Below are 23,930 nucleotides of genomic sequence, written 5' to 3'. Positions count from 1 at the left end.
AGTAGCTGACTCTATTGCCTGTATTGCTTTGTATCACCGATTAGGTTCAGCTGATTGTTTAAAAAAATACCAATGTTAAATTAATAATTTGAACATGCACTTCTTGAGAAAACTGAAGTGGCTAAGGCTACCTGCCACCTTTATGTCAACCTACTACAGGAGCTCCATTGAGAGCATCCTGGTGGGCTGCATCGCCGTGTGGTATGGATACTGAAGAGAAATGGATCAAAAGTCAATCTAAAGGACCATAAGTGTAGTAGAGAGGATCACTGAGGTCTCTCACATCCCCTCCCCCAAAGTGACATCATCTACTGGGAATGTTGTCTGAAAAGGTCTTGCAAAATCATTGAGGACCCCTTCGACCCTGGATCAAAGATTGCTGCTTCATTGGGTTGTACTTTTGCAATCAGATGGCAATAAATTTGACTTGAAGATTTCTTACATGGAGAACAAATGTGGCTGATCATATTCAAAGCAAATAAAAATTTGAATCGACACTATTGATTTGCTTATTAGCATGGTTTTTGGCTGTTTTTAAATTGTGGTTTTGTGGCGGCACACCACTCGGCAGCTTGTAATCCACACGGCAGGGCAGCTGGCCAAAATGGCGCCCTCGGGGGTTTTACCTTCTTCTCAGCACAGGGCTCAGCAGCCCGTGCTGGGGGACCACATGATGCCCAGGTGACGTCAGCACCCCCCCCCCCCCCAGCGCGGTTCTCAGCCAGATCCGGGCTGGGAGTATAAGTCCAGCCCAGCAGCCTGCAATAAATCAGTTCTGCTCACTGAGCTCAACCCGTCTGGTTGTGTGTTCTTTCAGTAGCAGTGTAACTGCCTCTACAATTGGTGACCCCAACTGGTTCAAATATCTTTGAACCCATCATGAGCGAACCTGGGATCAGTGCTATAGCCGTCAAGCTGCCTGAATTCTGGGTTCAGGAACCGGAGACCTGGTTCGGCTACGCAGAGGCTCAGTTTCACCTCCACCAGATTTCATCCAACACGACCAAATTCTACTATGTGGTCGCCGCCCTGGACCAGGCCACCGCCAAACGCGTGCTGCACCTCATTCAGCACCCACCCGCCGAAGACAAATACGAGACCATCAAGTGAGTGCTCACCGGATCCCTTGGACTATCCGGGCGCTAGCGTGCCGGTCGGATGCTGCACCTCGACGCACTGGGGGACAGGTTCCAGATAGAGCTGATGGACGAGATGCTTGTGCTCATGGGTGATCACACCAACTGCCCACTCTTCGAGCGCATTTTCCTCGATCATCTGCCCGTTACTGGCCCAAGAGAGCTTTATCGACCCGAGAAAGGTCGCTCAGACGTCCCAAGGGCTATGTCTCGAGCAATTCTCAGAGGGCTTGGTGGTCCAGCAGGTCATGAGACATGGGCATGACCACGCCAAGCCCGCCCCTAGCGCTGCGGTAGAGAATCCAGCCCCTGCAGGGGCCACCAAGAGCATAATCAGGGACAAGGCATCCACTCCAGGCCTCTGCTTCTACCACCAGCGCTGGGGAGCCAAGGCTCGGAAGTGTCATCAGCCCTGCTCGTTCCAGGGAAACGAGAAGGCTGGCCGCTGTTGATGGCTGTGGCGGCTGGCCAAGGACACAGCCTCCTCTACCTGCGGGACTCAGTCAGCGGCTGGTGGTTCCTCGTCGACACTGGGACTCAGATCAGCATCATCCCGGCCACGGCCATCAAGTCCAGGAACCAACCTCAAGGACCCGCTCCGTGCATCCAACGCAACAGAGATCCGAACGTATGGAGACAAGACAGTCCACTTCCAGATCAGCCGACGAAAGTTCTCGTGGAGGTTCACCGTCTCGTCCCTTCTGACTGCCATCCTGGGTGCCGACTTCCTCCTCGCTCACAGGCTTCTGGTGGACATTCAGAGTAGGCGCCTGGTGGATGTCCATACTTTCCAGGCCATTCGCCTCGACGCCTGCCGCACAGAGCAGCTGCAGATGACCACGATCAGCACGCCCAGAGACGAGTTCCAGTGAATCCTGGATGAGTTTCCGACCTTCCTCAAGCCACAGTTCTCCGCTGCTTCGCCGCACCACGGGGTGTTCCACCACATCCCGACCCAGGGCCCACTGGTTCATGCCAAGGCACGCCGGCTTCTGCCTGACAAGTTCCAGGATGTGAAGGAGGAGTTTTCGCATCTGTTGGAGCTGGGGATGATTCAGTGGTCTGAAAGCCCGTGGGCCTCGCTGCTCCACCTGGTCCCGAAAGCCTCCGGCAGCTGGTGCCTCTGTGGAGGCTATCGACGGCTCAACGAGGCAACAGTTCCTAACTGTTACCCCATCCCTTACATACAGGACTTTACAGCCAACCTGCATGGTGCGAGGGTTTTCTCCAAGGTTGACCTGGTGTGCGGGTATCACCAAATCCTGGTGCTCCCTGAGGACATTCCCAAGACGGCCATCATCATCCCCTTCGGCTTCTTCGAATTCTTTCGCATGCCATTCAGGCTCAAGAACGCCACTCAGACCTTCCAGTGCCTCATGGACTCAGTGGGCAGGGACCTGGATTTCGTCTTCATTTGCTTAGACGACATCCTCGTTGCCAGCAGGGACCGGGCACAACACAAGGCCCACCTACGCACCCTCTTCTCCCGGCTGGCCTACTTCGGCCTCACCATCAACCCAGCCAAGTGCCAGTTTGGGAAATAGTCCATGCAGTTCCTGGGCCATAACATCACGGCCGAGGTAGCCACGCCCGCCGCTACGAAGGTCAACTCTATCAAGGAATTCCCACGTCTGGACAATCTCAAGGGGCTGCAGGCGTTCGTGGGTATGGTCAACTTCTACAACCGATTCATCCTGGGAGCTGCGCACATCATGCAGCCGCTATTTGCCCTCATCACAGCCAAGCACAAATCGCTCACCTGAACCCCAGAGGCCACCAAGGACACTCTCACCAAGGCTACCATGCTCACCCACCCGCACAGCAACCTGCATATGGCGCACTCTATAGATGCCTCTGCCACAGCCATCAGCGCCTTCCTGGAGCAGCAGGCCAATGGACAATGAAAGCCGATGGCATTCTTCAGCCGGCTTCTCCGCCCACCAGAGCGCAAGTATAGCACTTTTGACTGCAAGTTACTGGGCATGTACTTGGCGGTGCGGCATTTTGTCTATTTCTTGGAGTGGAGGACTTTTACCATCATCACTGACCACAAACCCCTCACCCAGGCACTCATGATGGCGAAGGGGCCCTGATCGACCCGCCAGCAGCGTCACCTCCCCTTTGTGTCAGAGTTTACCACCAACATTCGCCACAAGGCGGGGAAGGACAACATGGTCGCCAATGCACTCGCAACCGGCCGTCTGCGCGCTGACGCCCGTCCTCGACTTCGACCAGTTTGCCCAGGACCAGAAGTCCGACGAGGAGACGCGAGCATTTAAGACTGCCATCACGGGCCTGCGGTTCTGAGACCTCCTGACTCTGAGCGGCGGAAGCACCATCATGTGCAATGTCTCCATGAGCTCCCCGCAGCCAGTGGTTCCCCAGCAGGCAATTCTTCCATCACATCCACGACCTTTTGCACCCGTCCATCAGGTCCATGGTCTGGATGGTGGCAGAGCGGTTCGTCTGGCACAGGCTGCGGAAACAGATTGCGGGCTTGGCCAGAACATGGACCCATTGCCAAATGTCCAAGGTACACAGGCACACCAGGGCGCCTGTGCAAGAGTTCGAGCACATCCGGGAACTGTTCAGCCATATTTACGTGGACATAGTTGGGCCCTTACCCGTTTCCCGGGGCAACCGTTACCTGTTCACGGTGGTGGACCGCACCACTCGTTGGCCCGAGGTGATCCCGATGCCAGACGCCTCCACGGACTCCTGCTCCCGAGCGCTGTTGCAAAGTTGGGTTGCCCGGTTCGACGTTCAGAATCACCTCACCAGCGATTGGGGTACCCAGTTCGCCTCTGCTCTCTGGGCACAGCTCGCCAACAGGATGGGGATCGAGCACAATGCACTACAGCCTATCACCCACAGGCCAATGGGCTGGTCGAGTGTCTGCACCGCCACCTTAAGTCAGCTCTTATGGCCTGCCTCACTGGTCCCGATTGGGTGGATGAACTGCCTTGGGTGCTCCTGGGCATCTGCTCCACGCCCAAGCAGGATCTGCAGGCATCATCAGCTGAGCTGGTCTACGACACACCGCTGGAACTTCCTGGTGAGTTCACCAACGTGCCTCACAACCCCCAGTGGTCGCTGCATGAGCTGCTTCCCTACCTCCAGGCCCACTTGGACTCCTTCGCACCCCCACCACCGCCCAGACATAGCACACGACCATCTCACGTCCCCAGCGAGCTGCTTTCCGCAGAGTACTTTTTTATTCGGCAGGGCCCACCCGCAGCACCTCTGCAGAGACCTTACAAGGTTGTCCAACGTTCAGGGTCTAAGTTCACACTGGACATCAGCGGCAGCCGGGAGCTGTTTACTGTGGACAGGCTGAAGCCAGCACACCTCGACCCCACCGAACCAATGATTGTGGCCCAGCCCAAGAAGCAAGGCCGCCAAGCTAAAAAGGATTTGGATTGCAACAGTCTGCTCTGCTGCCCCTTGTCCTTCCCTAACTCACTGGTTAGTTCTTAAGTTCTGGGTGGGTGGGGGGGGGTGCTGTGTGGTGCCACACCACTAGGCAGACGAACTGGCCCCGCTTGTAATCCACGCGGCGGGGCAGCTGGCCAAAAGGATGCTGTCGGAGGTTTCCCCTTCTTCTCAGCACAGGGCTCAGAAGCCCACGCTGGGGGAGCCACGTGATGCCCGGGTGACGTCAGCGCCCCCCAGTGCGGGTTTCAGTATAAGTGCAGCCCAGCAGCCTGCAATAAATTAGTTCTGCTCACTGAGCTCAACCCATATGGTTGTGTGTTCTTTCAGTAGCAGTGGAGCTGCCGCTACAGTTTTACATTTCTCCCCAGGACTACTTGATCAATAATTCAATTAGCTAACGAATAGATAGTTTGGTTTAAAAAAAAATTGTACTCAAAGGTGTCTATAGAACTATAAGTGTCAAAGGTCAAAGTTTAGATTTATTTTCAAGGGTGCATACCTGACATCACATATAATCCTGAGATTCTTTTTCTTCCGGGGCAGGCAGAATTTCTACTTCGCAGTAGTGCAAACAAAAAATCTGTATTCGAAAAGATATGTAAACAAAAGAGAGAAATGCAATCGAGAAGGTAGTGCAAACAAACTGCAATATAGAAAATAAATATTCAATAATAAATAATGTTCAAAGCAATTGCATGTAAAATTGAGACGCTTAAGTAGAACAGTGCACTGTGGTGGAGTAGTAGCACCTATTTCCCAGCTGCGATTTGTGGATCGAAACCCATCATTTTGAGTGTAGTTTTTATATTGCTATCTTTTTTCCAGCATCTTATTCCACACAACAGGCTCCAAACTTTCTTAATTTCTCATCAAAATCTTCTGTTCCTGGTGCTTCTTAATGATTCTCTTTTCCCTTCTGTCCTTCCATAAACAAACTGGCCAGATTTGACAGTTTAACCAATGCAAAAAAAAATATTCTCTACTATTAACTTTATTTCTGATGAATTGTCATTTTGAAGTTTTGTTCATCCCCGTAGTGTCGCAACGAAACTCAGTGACACTATCTGAAGACCAGGAGATTAAGCTTATGGCCAAAGCTAATCTTTCAGACAGCACTATTGAGAGGAAGATTAGCCCGTTGCTTGTTTAATTTGTTATTTGTGAAGCTTACCAAGTATTAAGAGTTGTTTGCCAATTATATCACTCTTTTCCTCTCATTACTTCTCTTTGGCACCATTCATTTACTTATGAGCCTACATAATGAGCACAGCCAGGCTGTTCAAAGACCATAGTACTTGGGTTTGAGCAGTGAGTCAGGGAAGGACAAGGGGCAGCAGAGCAGACTGTTGCAATCCAAATCCAAAGTCAGTTGTGCCCTGGAACCTCTGCCGCCTGTGTGGGTCCTTCTGCTGCTGAGCCCCTCACTGGTCTGCTGCCATAGTCATGTCCCCTGTAGTGTCCTCTGCCCAAATTCTCAGCAAGGTATGGTCATGAGGGTGGGCGAGAGGTTGGGGTGTTCTGCTCAGGTGCCCTGTGCCATTCTGCAGATCCCTGGAATTGACAACACCCCGTTGTCTGCTCGCCATAAAGCCCCGTGGTGCCACATTGGACACCGACATCCGTGGTTCAAAAATTAAAAAAAACACACCAACCCCTTTAACAGGTAAATGAGATCATCTTATTCAATATACCTCTTTGTTTAGATTTTTCTTGCTCACCCCACCCTGCCCTTTCTCCCCCCCCCCCCACCGCTCCACCTCCCCTCAGTCCATGCGACACTATTTACCAACACCCACAAAACATTACTTTGAACGGTGGGAGGAACCAGGAGCCCCCAGGAAAAACCCACACAGACACTGGAAAGAATGTACAAACTCCTTTCAGACAGTGCAGGATTTGAACCATGTTCCTGATGGCTGGCGCTAACCGCTACGCCACCCGTGATGCCCCAAGCAAGATAATTTTTTTTATTGCCTTTTTTAAGTTTAGGAATGCTGGTGTCTGTGAATCAAATTAAGTGTTTGATTCCCATTTCTTGGCCCATGCACTTGTGGATAAAAATTTCATATTAACTCTTGAGCCCAGTTGAGAAAACTAGTTCTGTGTCCAAATTTTGCATATTTTTAAATCTTTATATTCTCACTAATTGTTGAATCTGTCAAGTTTTGTCCAATCAGATGAGGAGTGCAGAATGAGGACCAATTTCCCCGCCTCTCCTGACCAGGAATCTGTCTCGTGCCCCTGCCCCACCCTCTACTAGGAATCTGGCTCGAGTCCCTGCCCCACCCCTGACTTGGAATCTAGCTCGAGTCCCTTCCTGCCCCACTCCTGACCATGCCCTGCCATTTCCCCAAGAATCTGGGCAGTCTCTCAAATCCATGCTTGTGCTGCCCATGCCCAGTAGTGTCTGGCACCCTGAAGGGCCCCAGTCATCACCTGAACACACCAAAACCAGTCTCTACAGGCAGCTTCTCCATGCCATGGCCTGAGTGATTCTTTGCTCTGACAGTTTCTCCAGAGGACAAAGATTTGTACCGTTCCCTGCATAGCAGGATATATATTGTGTGTGTGTGTGTGTGTGTGTGTGTGTGTGTGTGTGTGTGTGTGTGTGTGTGTGTGTGTGTGTGTGTGTGTGTGTGTATGCAAGCACCGAATCCATGCTGCTGAAGATCCAACTGCGCTGGGTGGGTCACGTCTCCAGAATGGAGGACCATGGCCTTCCCAAAATCGTGTTCTATGGCGAGCTCTCCACTGGCCATCGAGACACAGGTGCACCAAAGAAGAGGTACAAGGACTGCTTAAAGAAATCTCTCGGTGCCTGCCACATTGACCACCGCCAGTGGGCTGATATCACCTCCAACCGTGCATCTTGGCGCCTCACAGTTCAGCGGGCAGCAACCTCCTTTGAAGAAGACCGCAGAGCCCACCTCACTGACAAAAGACAAAGGAGGAAAAACCCAACATCCAACCCCAACCCACCAATTTTCCCTTGCAACCGCTGAACCGTGCCTGCCTGTCCCGCATCGGACTTGTCAGTCACCAACGAGCCTGCAGCAGACGTGGACATACCCCTCCATAAATCTTCGTCCGCGAAACCAAGCCAAAGAAGATATATATGTATATTTAAAATAAATATATATATGAGCTCTTTTAACACTCTTACTCCTGGGAAACTATCTTGAGCAGCAGGCAATATCCCTGTGTAATAGATTTTGTTCTGTTTGTGTTTGGATTGTTAAAATTCACCATTTTTCCACTTCTTCCCAAACCCCCAGCTTACAAACAGCAAGAAAGCACTAAGTGGAGAAAACAATTTCACAGACACAATGAGGCATATGCTGTCGTCACGACTGAGCATGCCCGACTGTCCCAACTGCAACTACAGGCGCAGGTAAGTGTCCTAAGAGCACTTGGCAAGTGGGTTTAGAGGCAGTTAGGTCAAATATCCAACTAGGTTTAAATCTCCATGTAATTATGTATCTCATTCATCTCACTGTCGAGAGCGGGATGGTTCTCCAAAGAATTAAAACTGCATATCAGGTGAAATCTTTTATTAGGCTGATTTTTATCCCTGACTTCTCCTTTTGATATTTTTTTCCTCCTCCATTTTGCTTCCTGGCAGATCTTCTCTCATTTTTAATTTTTAAAATTTAGAAATGCCGCATCATTGATGCAGTAAAAAGGCCCTTCTGGTCCATGAGCCCAAATACACCCAATGTGACGAATTAACCGTACATCTTTGGAATGTGGAAGGAAATCACAGCACCTGGAGGAAACCCATGCAGGCACGAGGCACACGTACAAACTCCTTACAAACCATGCCATAGTAAACCCCATGCTATCTCTGCCACCCTCTTATTCCCAGGGAGAAGATGTATTTAGGTTCTGTCCTGCCTGTTCATATGGGTACATGCTGGCCTGTTTTTCAGTCCACTAGTGTTTAGGTTTTTAACCAGTGCTTCCCCCTTCTAACAGGCATTGGCTTCCTGCTGGGTACATTAACACAGCTGGGAAAAACACAGAAGTAATGTGGAGGATGTTTAGGGACCACTTGCGCAGGGTGCTGCATGGGTTTGTCCCATTGAGACAGGGAAAAGAAGGTAGGAAAAACTCCATAAATCTCTGGTGAGACCGCACTTAGGATATTGTGTTCTGTTTTGGTCACCTCGTTATAGGAAGGATGTGGAAATTATGGAGAGGGTGCAGAGGAGATTTATCAGGATGTTGCCTAGATTGGAAAATAAGTCTTATGAGGCAAGGTTAGTAGAGCAAGGACATTTCTCTTTGGAATAAAGAAGAAAAGATGACTTGATAGAGGTCTATAAGATTATGAGAGGCATATGAGAGGACAGCCAGCACATTTTTCTTAGGGCAAGAGTAGCAAACACCAGAGGACAAAATGAAGGGAGGAAAGTTTAGGGGAGACATCAGAGATGCATTTTTTTTTTAACACTGAGAGTTGTGGGTGCATGGAGTACATTGCCAGTGGTGGTGGTGGAGGTTGGCATTTAGGAGACTTTTATGAGGTAGGGAGGGTTTTGTTTATTTTTTGTAGGTATTTCTAGGTCAGCACAATTTCATGGGCCGAAGGCTGTGACGTTTTATGTTCTTAATGCCCACTACCTTCCCCAAGGTATTCTGTACACATTCACATTCATGGTGGCCTGCTCTTAGCTCATAACAGGCACAAGATACTTGGCTGATCAAGTCTTTAGGTCACGTCCAGTTGCCTGCACTTAAGGGTGGCACAGTTTACGCAGTGGTTAGTACGCCATTACAGCACTAGTGACCCTGAATTGAATCGTGCACTGTCTGTAAGGAGTTTGTGCATTTTCTTGTGTCTGCGTATGTTTCCTCAGGGTGCCTCGCTTTCCTCCAACCCTTCAAAAAAAGGTCTGGAGGTTGCCAGTTAATTGGGGTATTTGGGTGGCACAGGCTCATGAGGTAAAAGGGCCTGTAACTGTGCTGTATTTTTAAATTTATCACATTTAAAATGTAAAATTTTGCACTTCGAATTGGGGAAATGCAGCCAGGTTTCCCCACTTTAAACTGAGATCCATCCCATACTGATTGAAGTTAATTCAGGATTGAATGCTTTTTATTTGGTCGCCAGTATTACTCTTTGGTTCCAGTGGAGATTAAACGAGCCTGTTATGTGAAATGAGCTTTTCAGAAAATAATTGTGCTTTCAAATAGGTGTTTAGATTAATTATCTAAATTTGGGATTTTCATTATTTATACAGATCATTATTTTAGCAAGCTGAGGATTTTGGGAGCCTGCAGAAAATTTGTTTTCTTTCCATAAGAAGTGTGGTTTGACAAGTGCAAACATCTCTTGCCTTCCCCTCCGAGGGGGATTGTTAAAAAAGAATACAATTGGCATTACCCCTTTGTCCATCGGAGGAGGCTTCATTAAACAGACCAGATACCAGAAGTTAAAAGGCAACACAATTTATCTCTTTACTGCTCTGTTCCCTATGTAATGTTCCTTGTTCAAAGTACTGTTTTCTTTAATGTTTTTTGCAGGTGTACGTGTGATGACTGCAGCCTCTCTCATATACTCACCTGTGGCATCATGGATTCACCGATCCCTGATGACCTTTCCATTAACACGTTACCATTACAAGTGGAAGCAGCTCCAGATTACCTCACTGAAATATGTCCACCCAGCATGTCGTCTGCAAGCTCGGGATCTGGTTCAAGTTCACCAATCACAATTCAACAACATCCACGGCTCATTCTAGCTGATAGCAACTCAGCCCCCACCTTGTAAGTGCTCAAGTCCTTGACATGGAATTATGGTGGCTTTAGTATCAAGGTCCGATGAAGCTGTGGCCTTTTCTGCAATGGAGAGACTGGGTGCAGACTGGGAAATTGCTTCACTCAGCACCTTCACTCTGTCATGTCAGTGGCGGGGAACTTGCAGTGGCCAACTACTTTAATTCTGTGCCCCACTCCCGCACTGATGTCTGTCCATGGCTTTGTTCAAGACCACCCATAAATTGGAGGAGCAATACTTGATTTTCTGTCTGGGCACTCTCCCAAATGGATGGCATTAACATTTACCTCCATTTTCTGCTAGCCTACTCTTTGTTTTCCCTTTTTTCCCCCCTTTGTCTTCTTTTCTCCAGCTCTCCACCCCCTTCCCTCCATTCACAGAGCCATCCTTCCTTCCTCGCTGGTGTGCCCTTCCTCCCTTACCTCCTGCCTTTGGGACTGTGCTCTTCCCCACTGACACTTTGTTTGGGTGCCTGCCAATATTTGTTCAAACCTTCATGGACTCAATCCCTCATCTTTGCTACATAAAGTACACAGTTTGACCAATTACGTTTCTCAGGCATCGTGTTTTTAAAGCAATTCTTTCAATTGTTTTTATATGAATACCTTGGAGTTCAGACATGAATGTCTAAATCAAATGGCTAACTCTGTACAATATTTGATTATGTATTTGATTATCTCCATGAAAATTTGTCTCTGGTTTGGAAGAACATGGAACATTGATCAGAAAGGCATACAACCACAAGGTTATGCCAGCCTATATAAATCTACTCCATGATCATTCTAACCCCTCTCTCACTCCATTTTGTATCAGCCTCAACCACTACTCCCATCATATTCTGTAAAACAAAAACAAATCTACCTCTGACATCTTCCCTAAACTTTCCTGCACCCACCTGAAACAGATGTCCTCTGGAATTGGCCATTGCTACCCAAGGTTAAAGTTGGTGGGTGACCACCCTATCAGTGCCCTTCATAATCTTATATACCTCTTTTAAGTTGCCTCTCATTTTCTGTTGCAATAAAGAGGGAAGCCCGTGCTCACTCAACATTTCCTTATTAGATACATTCTCTAATTATAGATCAATACAGCACAGTGCAGGCCCTTTGGCTCTCGATGTTGTGTCATCCCATATGTTCCCAAAAAGTTCTAAACCCTCCCTACCCCATATCCTTCGTTTTCCTTTCATCCATGTGCCTATCTAAGAGTCTTTTAAATGCCCCCAATGTTTCGGCCTCCTCCATCATCCCTGGAAAGGCATTCCAGGCACTCATGATACTCTGTGTGCAGGGTGGGTTGGGGGGGTGGGGGAAGGGATATTCCCACTAAACATCCCTCCCTTAACTTTGTACACATGTCCTCTGGTGTTTGCTGATCCTACCCTGAGACACAGGTGCTGGCTGTCCACCCTATCTATGCCTTATAGACCTCATATCAAGTCTCCTCTCATCTTTCTACACTACAAAGTGAAATGTCCCAGCTCTGCTAACCTTGCCTCATAAGACCTATCTTCCAAATCCAGGTAACATCTGGTAAATCTCCTCTGCACCCTCTCCATATTTTCCATATCCTTCCTATAATTAGGTAAACAGAACTGAACACAATACTCCAAGTGTGATCTTGCCAATAATTTGTAGAGTTGTAAGATGACCACTCTTCAATTCAATTCTCCGCCCCCACCCCATGAATGAATCCCAGTATCCCATAGGCCTTCTTAACTATCCTATCAACCTGTGTGGCAACCTTGAGGGATGTCTGGATTTGAACACTCTGTTCATCCACACTCTTAAGAAACCGACCATTAACCCTGTACTTAGCCTTCTGGTTAGTTCTTCCAAAATGCATCACCTCACACTTATCTGGATTGAAATCCATCTGCCACTTTTCTGCCCAACTCTGCATCCTGTCTAAATCCTCTTGTAACCTTCAACAATCCTCACGTCCATCCACAACTCCTCCAACCTTTGTTTCATCTGCAAACATACTGACCCATCCTTCCACCTCTTCATCCAGGTCAAATTTATAAAAATTACAAAGAGCAGGGGCCGCTGATCAGATCCCTGTGGCATTCCACTAGTTCAGGCAGAATACTTTCATTCCACTACTACTCTCTGCTTTCTTCCTACAAGCCAATTTGCCATTCTCCAATTGTCTAGCACCTCCCCCACGGCCAAAGAGGATTCAAAGATCTTAGCTGCTGCCCTGGCTATCTCTTCCCTCACTTCCCACAGCAGCCTGGATGGGGTATATTGCATCCTGCCCCAGGGACTTATCAATCTTGATTTTTTTTTAAAGAAAATCCAACCCTTCCACTTCCTTAATCTCGATATTGTGCTGCACACGGGCCTGTTCAATTTTGACCTCATTGTGATCAAGGTCCTTTTCTCTTGTGAATACTGACACAAAAGTATTCATTTAGGACCTCCCAAATCTTCTCTGCCTCCAGGCACATTGCTTCCCTTATCATTTAGCGCCCCCACCTTCATTCTCGTCATCCTTCTGTGGTTCACATATGCATAGAACGCCTTGGGGTTCTTTTTAATTCCATATGCCAAGGCCTTCTCATCTCCCCTTTGAGCTCTTTCTTAAGCTCCTTCCTGGTTACCATATACTTCTCATGAACCCATCCTGTTTCCTGCTTCCTATATCTAATGTATGCTTCTTTCTTCCTCTTGACTAGTTACCTGACCTGTTTCATCAGCCATGATTCCCTTTTCCTACCTTTTTTTCCCATTGTCCTGCTGGGACAATCCTATCTTGAACCCTGCACAAGTGGTCTCTAAACTTCATCCACATTACTTCTGGGCTTTCACTCTTAAATATCTGTTTATAATGTAGTTTCGCTCGTTCCTGCCTCATCCCTTCATAATTAGCCTTTCCCAATTTGAGCACTTACCCAGTTTGACTGTTTATATTATTTTCCATAAATTATGTACTAAACCAGCAGCATTAGGAATTTACCACAGACAATGGAATTTTTAAAACAATAATTGTAATAATATAAAATATTACTTAATTCTAAACTTTACTCTAACTTAGCCCCACTATACGCAACTGTACATATATGTGTGTGTTAAAACCCAAACCATTACAGTTTAAGATTGATTCTGAAGAATTAATTCTAAAATTCAGTCTCAAAAAGGTTTTGTATTGAAACTCAGTCTTTACTGCTGTTCAAAAGCAATTATGCAGTAAGTGTGAGGCATCAGATTTCTTTAATTTGTAGCTCAAAAGCAATTATGAAGTATTTTGAAGCATCAAGCCATCAGACCTCTTTAAATCTCACAAATTTCATGTTGAGTTGTTCAGAGCAATGTTTCTTCAGATGAGTGATTTTGCACCCCCCTCCCCCCCCCCTGCGTGGAGGTTGTGGAATCTGTATATCACATGATGAATCTGTTGTCTTTTCCAAGAGTCAGTGGAGTGGCTATTTTCTCCAAAACCACTTTTCCAGTGTTCCTCCTCCATTTCATAAGGAGAACATAAGCAGCCTTTTGTCACTGCATTTCAATCCTACGTGCCTTACTGGATGATCAAGCCCCTTCTTCACTCCTGTGTTACTTAGAGGATGGCCAGGTATCTAATTGTCTTAAATGTCTTTGGTTCCAGTAATATGTTTCTCTAAAATGTCTCATCACATGACATCATTTCTGTCTTTGAAGTTCATAATGCCTTCTTCATAAGTATGAATCATGAGCCAATGGACTCCGGCCTGTCTGCTCAGGTCATTGCTGTTCTAGTGAAGTTGCTTTCTAAGTTACTTTACATCTATATGCTAAGAGCATCTCTTCCAGAATTTTGAGTGGATCAGATTCTGAACTATCTGTTAATCAGCCAGCAGAATGGCTGTGCGTGTAAACAGGTGTTTCTGAGCAAACACCTATTGTTTTGAGTTCTCAGTTTTGAATTAGTATCTTTAAGCAAACAAGACTTCCAGAAGAACAATTTCAAAGCAGAGTTTTGACTTTCTAAGTGATTTCTGTGTATAAAGGTCTGTGGTATCTGTAAATGTGCCCCTGTCCACCCAAAAACTTTTACTAAAATATATATAAGATTTTAACTTCAAAGATTAATATTAAACAAATCCGTCACATAGTCACTCTCACCAAAATGCTCTCCCACCAGAGGTCCGCCCCCTGATCAGGTTCATACCTCAGAACAAGATCCAATGTGGCCTCTCCTCTATTCGGCCAGTCCACATACTGTTTCAAGAATCCTTCTTGTACACATCTGACAAATTCAGCCCCATTTATCCCTCTTGCAGTCAATAGGTGCCAGTCAATATTGGGAAAGTTGAACTTGCTCATAATTACAACCCTGTATTTCCAAAATCTGCCTATTTATCTACTCCTCGGTGTCCTGAGGGCTATTTGGGGGCCAAAAGACTACTCCCAGCACAGTGATAGCTCCCCTATTTCTGACTTCCACCCACACCAACTGCTATGTCCTCCCTTCCAATAGCCATGATACTATCCTTGACCAGTAACGCTACTCTTTCTTTCCCCCCCACCCTTCCAACTACCTTTTCTACCTCCATCCTATTTTTAAAACACCTAAACCCAGGTACCTGCATGAGCCAATCTTGCCCTTCCTCTAGCCAAGTTTCCTACCCCCCTGCCAAAGTAGTTTAAACCCTTCCCAACAACTCTAACAAACCTGCCCGCCAGGATATTGGTTTCTCTCCAGTTCAGGTGCAACCTGTCCTTTATGTACAGGTCAGACCTTCCTCAGAAGAGATCCCAGTGATCCAAAAATCTGAAACCCTGCCCTTGGCATCAACGCTTCAGTCACACATTCATCTGCCAGCATCTCCTCTGCACCCTTTTTAAATCTTCCACATCCTTCTGATAATGAGGTGACCAGAACTGAATACGATATTCAGGTGTGATCTAACGTGTCTCTTGAACCTAATCCCCCGACTAATCAAAACCGACAGGATGCCTTAAGCCTTCTCAACCACCCTATTTAGTTGCACAGCAAGGTTGAGGAACCTAAAGACTTGGACACCAAGATCCCTCTGTTCCTCCAAGAATTCTGCCATAAACTTTGTACTTAACCTTCGGGTTTGACCTTCCAAAGTTTATCATTTCACAGTTTTTCGGATTGAACACTATCTGCCATTGCTCAACCAACATCTGAAAGGTTGTGGGTTTGAAGCCTGCAACAGGATATGAACTTGGTCGATAAGAAATTCCATCCTTAACTCAGTCATGCTGCCTATTGTAAGCTACTGAAATAAAGACAGGCAATGCTGAAAATACTCGGGTCAGGCAGTATCTGCAGAAAGTGGAATGGTGTCCGTGCTTCCAGTTCATGAGACATGGAAAATCTAGAAAAGAGATGTGTTTAACTTCAGAAGTAGGAAAGGTTAGAAGAGCATCTGTAATAGGGTGAAGACCATGATCAGATAGATGGCACCATTTGTTGTTGTTGGTGAATTCTAGTTAACAGTTAATCCATGTGCAGGAGGTACAAGTAGAAAGGAGGGATTATAAATAAGCAAGATACTGATTTTAAATTTAAACTTGGGCCTACAGCACGATAACTGGCCCTTCTGGCTCACAAGCCTGTGCGCCAATTACCCCTGATTAGTGACACCATTCCTTTTCCTGCTCAGACCCGTTTGTGCAGGACCTTTCATGACGAGGGTCGTTGGAAAACTCTTCCCAGAAAATAAATCATTATGAAGTGGTGTCATTGTTGTAATAATAAATGCAGCAGCCAATTTGCAACGCTACAAAGGTAACACCGAGCTGGTCTGATTTATTGACTTGGTCGAACAGGCCTTGAGGACAATCTCAGTTTTCTTTTGTGATACCGGACATTTTCTTGTTGTGTACCAATATCCTGTGGATGTTTTGCTTTCTTCCTCAGTGGCAGTGACGATGAAGATGTGACCCCTTTATCGGCGAAATTTGCTGACATATACCCACTTAACATCTATGATGATGCAGAAGTTGTTGCCAACATGAACGGTATTCACGGAGAACTCAATGGTGGGGGCGAAAACATGGCATTAAAGGATGAGGTATGTCAACAGGCGTTAGAGAAGCCATTTATTGGTACCCTTAGGACTCTGCTGCATCTATGGGGCCCCTTCCCTGTGAAGCAGTCGAGTTTAGTTTGTTTTGTCCATACTTTTCTACTACCAACTACATAAAAATGGAAAGAAAATGCTTTGATTTCAGTCCATGGCCCCCTTTAAATGTCCTGTGGTCTTCAGGGATGGGGGAGGTGCGTTCTGCCCCTGTTGAGAATGGCTGGCTCTGAGGAATATGGGCCAAGTACAGGCAGGAGGGACATGTTTAGGTGGACATTTTGGTTGCCATGTGCAGGTTGGGCCAAAGGGCCTGTTTCTCATTGTCACATTTCCCTCCAATGACACCTGTACCTCAGGTTGGTCACGTTGAACCGCAGGGTGCTTTGGCAGCCTTGAGATGACCACTCCTCATAGCCCCAGTACCTGCTGTTCTAGCATCTGCATCCGCTCTCTGGTGGCCCCGTTGGATGCCTTCAGTTCCCTCAGTTGCTCACGGAGTTGATGGCAAGCATCCTTCCCCTTTTTCAGCCCATCCCTGCAGCATGCCAGCTGCTCGCACTGTTTCCCCTCCTGCAACTGGTTGAGGCTATGCCACCCTTGACGTCAACTTCTTAGCTTAGCATGTATTTCTCCTCAGCGTGTACAGACATACAGCACGGTAACAGGCCCTTCTGGCCCACGAGCCCTTACCCCTTAAATACACCAATTAACCTACACTCCCCATGCATTTTTGAAGGGTGGGAGGAAACTGGAGCACCCGGAAGAAACCAACGCAAGCACGGCGAGAACGTACAAACTCCTTACAGACAACGCTGGATTCAAACCCAGGTCACTGGTGCCGTAATAGCATTGCGCTAACCGCTATGCTAACCATGTCGCCTTTTGATGGGTGGTTGTGAAAGCTTAAGGCGTATTTGCTTTGATTAGATGGGGGATTAAGTTCAAGAGTTGCGAGGTAATGTTGCAGCTCTAAATTCTTGTTAGACCACAGAGTATTGTATTCAATTCTGCTTTTTATACAGTCCTGGGTGTAAATTTGCAACATGAAATAACTCTGTTCTTTATTGTGTGAGTCCCTTTATTCTAAAATGGTCTACTTATTTCTAATTTTATCTGTTTTCCTGCTTCCTCCCACTTCTATTTATACCAACCAATGAAAAAAGAATATTTCATTTTTGTTCTTTTTAAAATCTGTTTAAAAATCAGGATGGTAATTGTGCCAAATAATCCTGTCCTTCTATGAACCAAGGCTACCTCATTTCCTCTCCATCCCTTCTCTTCCCTGGATATGAGAATAAGGATGGAAACTGGGGAAGAGGTCAAATGATGCATGAAGGTTGAAAGAACAGAGAAGGGAAGCCAAGCATCTTGGTGTCAGCAAGCTTGATCTTTAATTGCCATTTTCAAGAGAGAGACTGCAAAACTACTGACAAGGCATCGTCTGTAATGCTGCTGCTTGCTTCCAGTGCTTGGCTGTGAAAATGTATCTAGTTGAGCTTTTAGTCCTGTTCCATTGTGTATGATTCTGACTCTAGTCTTTGTGCATTTCCACTTTTTAAAAAATTTATAGCATGGTAGAAGCCGACTCTGAGCATTTAAAATGGCACCACCCAAATTAACCTACAGCCCTGCACATTTTGGAGGGTGGGAGAAAATCTGAGACGCTTACGCAGACACTGGGAGAACATGCAAACTCCTTATAGGCAGTGTCCGATTTGAACCTGGGTCACTTCTGCCGCGCTGACGGAATCTCCCAGATATGGGGTGTCCTCCATTATGGGGGTGATCTTGTCATTTGGCAATAAGTAGTGCTTGTCATAGCACAAGTTGGCATGTAGTGGCATTGAGAATCAAATCAAGATGAAAGAACAAGGTATCCCAGAGGGCTACACCAGCTGGAGTGCCAGCATATTTCTTACCCGAACTATGAAAATCTGTCAGTATTGACTTTGCTGTTCTAAATCCATCAAGCACAATTCTTAGCAATTATACAGTGGCATTGAGAAACTGGAAGGCAATCGGTGGCTTCATTACACAGCCAAAGAATGGCTACCATAACTTCACATTCAGAGCAGAGAGCATGAAGAGGAGCCAGAAAACCTGTTCAAAAGATAGCACAGTGGACGCTGCAAAGAATGGCAGAGATTCCTTAAAGCCCACTTGGTGATTGTGGCCTCAGCGTTAAACACCATTTTCACGGAATAGCTGCTTATTCCAGCACCTAATAGCCTGAATACGCCTGAGATTGTCTGATCTCGGAGACTGCCTGGGAACACCAGGTGCTGTAGATTTCTGTGAGGGGTGCTGGACAAAGTGACAACTCTCTGTCTGCCTTACAGTTGACAAAAGTTAAAGAAATTTATGTATATTGCGTGACAATAATGGAACCTTTACCTTCCTCAACATGCAGACCAGTACCTGACCAGGTTGATTTTCTCATCACGCCAGTACTTTCTTTGGGGAGGCCAGATCACAATCTTCACTTGCATCCCCATACAAATTGCTGGCAAAGGATGTTGAAGTCAGTGTACCAACCCGATGCAGCCTAAATTACCAGGCATGTTTTTCAGTTTCCTGCAGACAACATGGGATTAGACTCTGTCATTATTCAGCCTGCTCCCACAATCCTGGACTTCTGTTTTGTGTCCCTGGAGTCCGGATTGTGCCACAAAGTTTTTGTTAGTGTATCTCATTGCTGTTTGTGTGAGATGGCTGTAAAAAATTTAGATGCGTTTCCTTCATTTGACAGGTCGTAGACCAGCACCAACAAAAATTCACCAAGACAATGGTATCTTAAAACAATAATTTTTTTTGTTAACTATTAATAATAGAATATCTTATTTAAATCAAAACTTAACCCCAACTATGCGCAAATATATGTGTGTGTGTGTGTGAATCACACAAATCATTACAGCTTAGACACAATTATGAAGGTCATTCTTGGAAATATTATGTTGAAACTCAGAACCTTTAAACTGATGTTCAGAAGTAATTATGAAATAGGTGAGACACTGAGACATAAGACTCCTCAAAACTCGTGAATTCTTGTCGATTTGCTTTCAGGGAAATGTTTCTTCATACGAATGATTTGTCACAAGTCCCCTCTTCCTTACGTAAAGTTTGTGAAACTTGTGACTTTCACAATGTTTCCACGAACCCAGGTAAGGGTTAAATGAAATGACCATCAGAATGGTCATGATCCAAATACAGGAATGATCCTGTTTCTTTTACCCAGACATAGATCAATCAAAAATGACCATTACAATGGCCACAGTAGACTACTCTCCTCTGACAGGAAGACACAGCAGAAGTGACCATTTTCCCTAAAAGTCACTTCAATTCTGTCCCTCCAGATGACTTTCTGATGAACTAAAATGCTGTTTGTTTTCAAGTGTTTGATCGCATGACTTGTTTGAGCAATACTGCTTCAGTTTCAATTTCCCAAAACCCTGAGTCATATGACATATCTGTTTGAACAGATATCTTCCTGAGTAAACATCCATTATTATCATCTTTCAATTGAGAACAATTAACTCTTGTTTTATAGCTTTTGAATTAGGTGCTAAGCTGTCTCACAAAATGTTGTTATCTGTTGGTGTCTTTCTCTGTTCCAACCCTCAAAGTAACTTTAAAAAAAAGCCTTCAATACCTTCTTCCAACAGAAAAAAACCGAGCTTTTAAGAACAAATGTTAAATACAGCCTACAATTTTTAAAAATTTGAATACTACATTCTGATGTTGCATTTGTCTGTGTTATGTTATGTAACATTTTGTAGCAACATTGAAAATCTAACATCTTGAAAGGCAATTACATTTTTCTTGCCTTTAATGAGGTATCATTAAATCATATTCTTGCAAAATTAAACTCCATTTTAACAATCATCTATTTTTATTTTTTAATTTACTCAAAAACACTGAAGGATTATGGTCAGTATAGATGACAACAACTGATTCCCAAGCAGTGCAAATGTAAACCACTAAATGCTGCAAAGTCAATACAAGGGACAATAATTATTTCTCTCCAGTAGAATAATTCTTGATGTTCATTGAATTTCTTAGATAAGTAAGCCACTGGATCGTCAGTATCATACAATTATTCTTTTGTAATCGCACTGTTCACGAAGCTTCATCTCTACCATCCACTGCTAAAGAAAATGGCTTTTGGGGGATGTCACATGAGGGAATGAGGTGGGATTTCACCTCTCCTGAGAGAATAAAATTAAAGACCAAATTTAAAAGTTTTTTTCAATAAAGTTCAACAATAAGTTTAGGAACTTACCTGCATTGATTTCAAAATGGCATCGAAGAAAGAAAAAACTGCCAGAAGGAAGAAAACCACGTAAAAGGAATGAAACAGATCGAAAAAACACTGCCTCCCTTGTTGGGGGTGTGATAGTACAGACCTATCACCAATGTATATAGTTACAGTATCTAGAGTATGTAATGACTGTGCTTACAGCGATTGGCTGAGAGCTTAGCCACACCTACTGTCTGGGCCTTAAAGGGTTGTGTCCCTAGCCAGGTCGGATCATTCCGGACTGGTCGGCCACCTGTGAAGAGCTCCTGTCTTTTGCTAATAAAAGCCTTGGTTTGGATCAACAAGTCTTTGGTTCTTTCGATGAGCTCTACAGGGGGATCCTGGATCTGGAGATCCATCAGTGGCCAGGACAAGGAGAGCCATATTGGGGCTCTTGAAGACTGCAACAGCGCCATCTCTTCGAGAAGATGGTGCTGAAGGAATGGAGAAACAACTGCACGTGTGCAAAGGAGAAAACCTAGACTGGATCACAGGTCGTGGTGCTGTCAGCAGCACTGGTAGATCTCAAAAGTTGACCCAGATGGGTGAAATTGAATCTGAACTGCCCCGATTGCTTTCAGAGAGTGAAGATAATGGATAGGTTGAGGAAGCGGATGAAGATGATGATGGAACAAGTGTTTCAAGCAAAGCAGGTACAAGTTCCTAAAGAGCAACTTACTATGTTGATCAAAGAATTTAGCTGATGAGAAATGATGTCAATACACAGTTTCAGTCTGAGAGAAGATATAATAAGTATCAGAAGTGACATGGATCAAGTTGAATTGAGGATGAATGTTGTTCGTGATGACTTGGAAGTATTTAATGACATAGTTGTGGATGTGGAACATTCAATTTCAGCTTGGGAGGTGCAAAGGAAGCAACCTTTTGAGAAAATTGATATATTAGAGAACCACAGCACGAGAAATAATGTGAAAATAATTGGACGTATGAAAGATGTAATTTGGTTGAATTTTTTTTTAAAGATTTGGATTCCTAAAACTGAGCATTGCTTACTTTCCACATGAAATTGAGTTAGGTAGGGTACACAGGGCCTTCAGGAAAAGACCTTTGCCAGGTCAGGTGCCATTTTCTGTTCTGACCAGATGTCTACATTACCAAGATAAAAAGAAAATATTGAGAGCTGCAGCTCCGAATGTAAAAGAACATAATGGATCGATGATCGTGGAAGGAAATAAGGTTTTTTATTCCGATTTAAATGTGGAGTTTGTGAAGAAAATAAAATAATTTCATCTGGCTAAAACAATTCTTTGGAATAAGGGCTATAAATTTTTGAGGAGGAGACTAGGAAGGTTGGTGAGGGTAGAGCAGTAGATGTAGTCTATATGGATTTCAGTAAGGCCTTCGATAAGGTTCCACATGCAAGGTTGGTAAGGAAGGTTCAGGTGCTAGATATTAATGTTGAGATAGTCAGATGGGTTCAACGGTGGCTAGAAGGTAAATGCCAGAAAGTCATGGTGGATAACCATCCGTCAGGATGGAAGCCGGTGACGAGCGGTGTGCCTCAGAAATCAGTGTTGTTGTTTGTCATTTACATTAATGATTTGGATGATGAAGTGGTAAATTGGGTTAGTAAATATGTGGATGATACAAAAATAGGGGGAATTGTGGATAGTGAAGATGGTTTTCAGAGACTGCAGAAGGATTTGGACGTTTAGAAGAGTGGGCTGAGAGATGGCAGATGGAGTTTAATGCAGTTAAGTGTGAAGTTCTTCATTTGGAAAGAATAATCAAAACAGGACATATGCAGTGAAGGGGAGGGCATTGGGGAATGCAGAGGAGCAGAGAGATCTTGGAATAACGTTTCATCATTCTTTGGAAGTGCAATCTCATGTGGATAGAGTGGTATGCTGGCCTTTATAAAGCATAGAATATAGGAGCTGAGAGGTGATGTTGAGACTATTTAAGGCATTGGTGAGGCCGAATTTAGAATACTGTGTGTAGTTCTGAACCCCAAATTATAGGAAAGGATATCAATAAGGTAGAGAGGGTTCAGAGAAGATTGACTAAAATGTTGCCAGGATTGCAGTATCTCGAATACAAAGAAAGATTGATTAGACTGGGTCTTTTTTCATTGGAGCATAGAAGGTGGAGGGGGAATTTAATAGAGGTATTTAAAATTATAAGACAGATAGATAAGAGTAGATGTGAATAGGCTCTTCCCCTTGAGGGTAGGTGAGATTGGAATGAGGGTGTCATAAGTTAAGGATTAGGGCACAAAAGTTTAGTAACATAAGAGGGAGCTTCTTCACTCAGAGTGGTGGCTGAGTGGAATGACCTTCCGGAAGAGGTGGTTGTAGCAAGGCCAATTTTGTCATTTAGAAAAGGTTGGATAAGTGCATGAATGTGAGAGTTATGGACAAGGAGAAGGTAGGTGGGACTGGAAGAAATCACTTAAATCGGTACAGACTAGAGGGGCCGAGATGGCTTGTTTCCGTTCTGTAAATTGTTAAATGGTTATAAAAATGTTTTTGGAAGGTAATCAGGCACAGTTATTTTTTAGATGAGAAGCAAGCTTTGAAATTTGCACAGTCACTTCTAAAAAAATTTGTCCAGATCAACAAATTGAAATGGAAGACCTGAGATTTCAACGGTCAACAATGTACTTGACAAGCCACTCAAGTGGAACAGGGTAAACGGGAAGATTTGGACGTTCAATGTGAACTGGGTGCTCAGTTCAATTCTCAAATGGATGTTGATAAAGTTGAAGCAGTAAAACCTTATTAATTCATTTGATATGTTTAATAATCTTTTTATGAATGTTCTCTTGGGGGAGGTGGGGGGATACATGATCTATTCCTTTAGCTAACATGTGCCAAGGCCCACACAATAGAAGGGGGTAGTGCTGTCTTTATTTTGCAGAGCATTTCTTTGGGGGGGGGGAAACGGGTATTTTAATTTTGTCTATGATATATATAACTTATAGGTTTGTTAATCTTTCTAATTTTTCTTTCACTGGTTGGAGATGTCGAAGATGAGTCATTCTGATTGAGGTTAGGTGGTCTGGGAGAAGAGGTGCAGAGAAGTGCAAGTTCATTGAAATTCAATAAAATGATGTTGGATAATGTATTAAATTTTTTAAATTTTAATGTTAACGGGCTTAATAATCCGACTTTAAAAAATAATAGCACATGAAGAAAATGAAAGTGGATATTGCTTTTTTGCAAAAGACTCACTTAATTAAAAAGTGATTGGGTTGAACAACCGATAGTTTCATCTTTTAAC

General features: G+C 44.9%; 1 protein-coding gene across 2 annotated transcripts in view; it reads left to right on the top strand.

Moving 5' to 3' along the window:
- fam193a (family with sequence similarity 193 member A) overlaps nucleotides 1–23,930 on the top strand; it is a 120,247-nt gene that overhangs the window by 50,649 nt on the left and 45,668 nt on the right. For both annotated transcript variants that reach the window (XM_069942166.1, XM_069942155.1), the window contains 3 exons: nucleotides 7,847–7,962; nucleotides 10,098–10,340; nucleotides 16,225–16,378. In XM_069942166.1, the coding sequence (XP_069798267.1) occupies nucleotides 7,847–7,962; nucleotides 10,098–10,340; nucleotides 16,225–16,378 (513 nt within the window). The remainder of the gene's footprint in view (nucleotides 1–7,846; nucleotides 7,963–10,097; nucleotides 10,341–16,224; nucleotides 16,379–23,930) is intronic.

Source organism: Narcine bancroftii, chromosome 1 (genome assembly GCF_036971445.1).
Source record: "Narcine bancroftii isolate sNarBan1 chromosome 1, sNarBan1.hap1, whole genome shotgun sequence".
In the NCBI taxonomy this organism is placed as follows: Eukaryota; Metazoa; Chordata; class Chondrichthyes; order Torpediniformes; family Narcinidae; genus Narcine; species Narcine bancroftii.
Note: the sequence above shows the minus strand (reverse complement) of the source record. Positions and strands in the feature narration are given on the sequence as shown.